Source organism: Chrysoperla carnea, chromosome 4, assembly GCF_905475395.1.
Source record: "Chrysoperla carnea chromosome 4, inChrCarn1.1, whole genome shotgun sequence".
NCBI classification, from domain to species: domain Eukaryota; kingdom Metazoa; phylum Arthropoda; class Insecta; order Neuroptera; family Chrysopidae; genus Chrysoperla; species Chrysoperla carnea.
This window is the reverse complement of record NC_058340.1, coordinates 44,329,593-44,335,783: the sequence shown is the minus strand read 5'-3', so window position 1 is coordinate 44,335,783 and position 6,191 is coordinate 44,329,593. Positions and strand designations below refer to the sequence as shown.

General features: G+C 27.7%; 1 protein-coding gene across 1 annotated transcript; it reads left to right on the top strand.

Moving 5' to 3' along the window:
• The first annotated feature begins 227 nt into the window (after positions 1–227).
• Positions 228–5,934, top strand: LOC123297424 (lysosomal aspartic protease-like). The gene is made up of 8 exons (XM_044879076.1): positions 228–385; positions 447–600; positions 1,996–2,119; positions 2,580–2,698; positions 3,125–3,321; positions 3,402–3,521; positions 4,648–4,807; positions 5,271–5,934. Exons 1-8 carry the CDS (start codon positions 315–317, stop codon positions 5,526–5,528), a joined length of 1,203 nt encoding a protein of 400 aa, XP_044735011.1. The 5' UTR covers positions 228–314; the 3' UTR covers positions 5,529–5,934.
• Positions 5,935–6,191: the final 257 nt, after the last annotated feature.

Sequence of the window (6,191 nt, the reverse complement as noted above, 5' to 3'; positions counted from 1 at the left end):
TGTGCATATCTAATATGGCAACTGATTTACTTTACGAAAATATACTGTGCGTCATAATTTCTTGTAAGAACATTTTATAATGTGTCCTCACCCTTAAGGCAGATAATTGGTAGTAAAATACACAGATGGTACTCATATGTAGTAGATGTAAAGCGGGGAATACCCCAAATGTCTAGTTATTTTAATTTTAAATTCAGAACGAATATATAAACCAAACTGCTTCACATACAATCACTTCCATTTTGATCAGTTTCTTTTGTTAGTAACAGTGGTGCAGGTAACATCTGAAGAAGTGTATTGAAAATTATTTCACAATGAAATATTTTTTATTGTTAACATTTTGTGTCTTTATATGTATAATAATACCTTTAGTTGAATTAATTAAGTAAGTATTGATAATTATTGTTATTTTTATGGCCAAATCTTAAATTTATATCATATTTTAGTATTACCCTAATCCGTCAAGAATCACCAAGAAATAGTTTGCAAAGATTACCAAAAGAATATCAACAACATGTGAATCACTTGTTCAACTTTAAACCAAAACCAAAACCACACAATTTTACGAATGAATCCATTGCACTGTTTCGATTTTTGGATGTAAGTGTTTTTATGTTATCTTTTATACAGGTACACGCATTACCGTCCGCCAACCGGCATTTCATAAATAAAATGAATCGAAAAGAATTCGAAATCTAAAATTGTTAATAAATCTGATATTTACAATTTTTTTGTCATTAACGCATTGATTTTTAGTCCGTAAATTATTATTGTTAATCAAGTTTCAATAGTAATTAATCGAAAAAAACGGTTTAGGTTAATTTAAGGTATTTTGATACCAAAATAATGAAAATGATCCAAAAAATTGATATATTTATCAATTAATCATCTATACGTCTTTTGTGAAAAATTCTTATCGATTCTCTGTACGATTTAGGAGAAATTAAATCAAAGTCAGTGTCTTTACCAAAAAAAGTTTTTCATTTTTATGCACAGTTCTTAATTTTTGTATGACTTTAAAGCTTAAAGCTTGAGGAATATTGATAGAAGTTTTATGTAAATGGTAAAACATTTTTAAAACACTATTAACTATAAAAACAACCTTTTTTACAATTTCTTCATATACCGCCATGTAAAAAGGGCTGTTTTTAATAATTTATCGTAAACCGTACAGAGAATCGGCTTAAAATAATTTATGTAGAAGGCGTTTTAAATACTCATTAATTGATTTATTTGATTAACTATTCTTTAGTAACACTAACCAAAGAATAGGAAGAAGAGAATTCTGGTATCTGACAAAAACTGCCAAAAAATATTTAGTATTTTAATCCGTTTGTATATAATTATATCTGTTTGAAAATCGATAATTTCCAAAATTCTTTGAAAGAACTAATTAACATTTGAGAAACGAGACTAAAACGTTTATTGGCAAAAATAAAAAGCATTTTTTTCTTAAAACAAATAATATTTGCGTAGAATTTTTACACGAATCGGAGTAAAAGGAGAATTAGTGTTAATGTTAACGAAAATCGATTGAGTCGATTAAAAATTATAAGCTCTTTTTCTGAATTGATATAATAAGGATCTTTTTTTATTAACAATGAATAGTTATTTTATAAAAGTGAAAGCTAATGGTATTTATGCTAGTTTTCTTGCAATATTTCAAAAATGTATGTAAACACCATTAAATTTTTTCAATGAATTTAGAAGTTTTTTCTGAGTTAGCATTCTCGATGAAATTTTAGAAAACAATTGTATTCAAGAATACAAAGTTGAATTTTTATTATTATTAACACATTTTTGAGCGAAAAAACAACCACTTTAACTATTTTCGCTTAAAAATATGTTCAATAATAATATCGAACTTTTACACATTAAAGATCTCCAATATTTGTCGAAGTTATATGTCTGTTCTACTACTTAGATATTATTACAAGTATATATTATATAGAAGAATTATATTTATTACTTATTATTCATAATATTTTATTTCAGACTGAATTTTATGGTGTGGTCGGCATTGGAAAACCAGTCCGCTTTTTTAATATGATTTTTGATACAACTTGGGGTAATTCATGGGTTATTTCTGATGAATGCCCACCTCAAGTACCTGCTTGCTGTAAGTAAACTTTGAATAAGTAACATACTAAACTGAATTGAAATTCATCTATTGCGAAGTCAGTTTGGACATAAATATGTATACGAAGCGGATTACAATAATTTACGAAGTTTCACCTACAGTTGGCGACTCTTTTTAAATTGGACAAAAAATGGTTTTGTGTAGCTCGTCTAAATAGAAATATTTTCCTCCAAATAAAATTATCGTACCTCGATTTCGTTTCAAATGTTGCTGAGAATTGATGAATGATCTTTTTTTAAGTTTTCAATAGCAATATCGATTTTAAAGAAGGTGAATATTTCATGAGCTTCTCCAATTCCGTGCTTGTAACTTGAACACCTTAAAAAGCGATCATTAACGGTGTGTGATTGCTCGATGCAATGAAGTTTCGAATTATTTAAATGGAATAAAGTTTAATAACTATGACTAAGTATACCTTTTTTGTTTTCTGTTTATTTAGGGATGCATAACAAATATGATGGATCGAGATCTTCATCACATATCGACAATGGAACTGATTTTCTTGTACAAGATGGAAAATACAACATTTCTGGATTCTTTTCAATCGATACTCTTCATGTAAGTTATGGTTGGGTATTTACATATGATTTCTTGCTTCAATACTTTTTAAATATTTATAAAATAATTGGTTTTCAAATTATCATACATTAGAATCCCCTCAAATTAAATATCCTGAGGAAAGTGGTTATAAAAGTTAGCTGGTCTAACTTTTAGCTTTACGCGTTTCATTTCAATAATGTTAAATATGAAAAATTGCAGCCCGAAAGGAAATCTGGTTATCAGATGGGGATCTTATATCGTCTCCTTTACTAGTATGGAAAGTATGGGCAGACGAAAAGTGTTAAAATTATTACTTATTGGACGGTCTCTAATATCGAGTGTTCCGATTATCTAGACTTAATATACTTATAGATCAATTGACAGCGTATTTTACAATCCTTTTTTGCGAGATTCTTTTTAAAAGTAAATTTTTTTAAATTGTAGATTGCACACATGAATTTGTCAAATTATGAATTTGCTGAAGTTACGGATCTTCCATGGCCGTATATGTTGAGTAAAGCAGATGGAATTATTGGTATGGCTAAAGATCAACTTTCTAAAAAAGGATCACCTCCGTTTTATTATGAGTTATTTAGAAAAGGAATTATTAAACAACCAATTATTTCAATTTATATTAATAGGTATAGTATAGTTGTAGTAAAGACTATTCCAGTGTATCTCACCTGAATCCTTTTAATTTTTATTTTTTAAATTCTTCCAGGGACCGTTCATCAAATCGAGGTGGAAATATATTTTTAGGTGGAATAGAAAAACATTACAATGGATCATTCGATTATGTACCATCAACCAGTCCTGCTTATTGGGATTTTAAAATGGATAGGTAATTTGAAAGAAAAAAATACTAAATTATGTTTTACGTCAAACCAGTAAATTATTCTTAACCTGGAGACAGATTTTGATGACATATTAATGTAACATAATACAATAAAGTCAAATTTTCTGCTTTTGACTTTCAAGCACATAGGATTCAAAAATACAATTTTTTTTAAACGGAACGCCGTATGCCGTGGCTTCTATTTTCAAGCCACTTCTTCAATACCTTTATATTTTTTCCTAATTTTTGCATATGTAATTGCATGTCTCCAAAAATGATCTGCTCATAACAGGGCAAAACATTTATTGGAAAATATTGTTTTTCAGTTTAAGATATTTTCGGAAACTATAAAATTAATTCTGGGCATATTTAGGAGGAAGGATATAAATAACCTCCTCCTAAAAAATCGATGCCTAGGAGTTTTTTGAGTCACTGAATCCAAATATAATGACAATCTTTAAGTTTTTTGTTTTTAAAGGAGGGTACATTTCAAACAGGGACAAAAATAGCTAAACATAAAAAGAAAAAATTGCCTTAATCGGAGTATTTTTTAAAGTATTTTCCTATAATCAAAATCTAAAAATCATTTAAGGACCTTAGGGGGAATTGAAATTTGATTTTTAGGGGTTGATTATGGGATAAGCTGAAAACAGACATTTATGGATTCAATGACCCAAAAAAACATCTTGGCACCGATTTAAGTCATTTTCGACCCCTTTTCGGGTACCCACACTTAAATACGAAAAAGTTAATAAACCAATTATTCCGAATCGATTATTCATAGATATTCTTTATTTATTTATAGATCAACATGCTTTGAAACGAATTTTTATTTTTTTCGACTAAAATTTTGATCAAAACATTAAAATTGAAATGTTTTAATTAAGTTAGAAATTTTTTTGAGGAAAACTACCTTACCCTTGAGATTTTTCATTTTCAATTTAAAGTAGACTTTTTGTAGAAACATTGATTGTTAGATATTGTCAACTGTGCTTTTATTCCATTTCTACAAAAAAATACTGAAATTTTTGTGAAAAATGTATTTTCAAAGATATCATTAAAATCGGAACTCTTTGATTAAAACATTTAGCGCATTCATTAAATGGCTATTAATAATCAACTTTTTTTCCAGAATTATCGTAAACGTTAAAGGAAAATCATTTCCAGTTTGTGCGAATGGTTGCACAGCTGTCGTGGATACCAGTACAAATGCAATTGTTGGTCCTAGTTCAGAATTGAAAAGAATTAATCGTCTTATAAAAGCAAAACCGATTGCATATGGACGGTTCGAGGTATACAAATTTAAAATTACAAAATACACAAATTTTATTACATCAATTAATAAAAAGGACAAATATAAAAAATTATGCCGGGGATAAAAGTATTAAAAAATGGGCGTACATTAGATATTTTATATTTAGAAACTATTTCTAGTAAAAAATTCGAATATATTTTCTGTTATAATGATTATATGAAGTAATCGAAAATCGTTTCCGATTCATTCTTATTGACATCCATTCATAATCAATTATTCGCATTTGACTTAGGTTTTCAAGCTCAATAAAAAGTTCACTCTACTCCATAACTGGTAATCGGCACGGTAAAGAAATCTAATTTTTTTCTTTTAACTAAGAAAACTATGATCTTTTGAATAAAAAAAAAAGTTGTGAAATGTGACCCTCGATTGCAATCGCTACCCTTAACATATAAAATATTTATATACTGACTAACAAAATATTAATAATTTTTTTTCAGGTTGATTGTGACAGAATAAATATCTTGCCAAATATTTCATTTGTTTTAAATGGAAAGGACTTTGTATTAAAAGGTACAGATTACGTTCAAAAAGTTGCATATCATGGAATTGAATTGTGTCTGTCGACTTTCCAACCAGTAAATAATTATATATCCAATGAAAACGAATGGACATTAGGTGGTGCATTTTTAAGCGCATATTATACAATACTTGATGTTGCCAATAATCGTGTAGGATTTGCTCCTATTTTAAAATAAAAATCAGCATCGGAATTTCAAATAAAAGGTTTAATATATTCACGGTAAAATATTTTTTTGGAATTTGATAAACTAAAATTTATCATCGGCGAGTATGACTGCACATAAACTTACCATAAATTGAATTAAATAAACTAAATGAAAATTGCCAGCTCTTATATTTTTTACTAATATATGGTTTTTGACGAAAATTCACCAGAAATAATACAAAACACGCCTAAATTTTAAAACTTCAGCTAGCCAAAGTTTCTAATCTTTATAAAAAAAGCAAACTATTAGGCGATTATGTAAAGACCATTTGAAACTTTCTATATTTTCGATCCATATGCAATCGGTTTTGCTTTTATAAGACGATTAATTCTTTTCAATTCTGAACTAGGACCTAAAACCACCAAATTATCTCTCAGAAAAAAAATACGATACGAAATTATACTCAAGAAAAATAATAATAGAGCTAGAATTTTTTGAACTGATTTGCAGTCTTAATTAAATCTACTAATCCATATAAAATTATTTTGTTTGAGATTCCAATATGCATTCCTGCCTATTTGTTTACGCAGCGATTTAACATTAAATAATACTCAAGAATACTCATCAAAATTTTGTGTGAATCTTTTTTTTTTTTGATAAACTAAAAACTTTCTTTTTGTAATAATTTTCTTT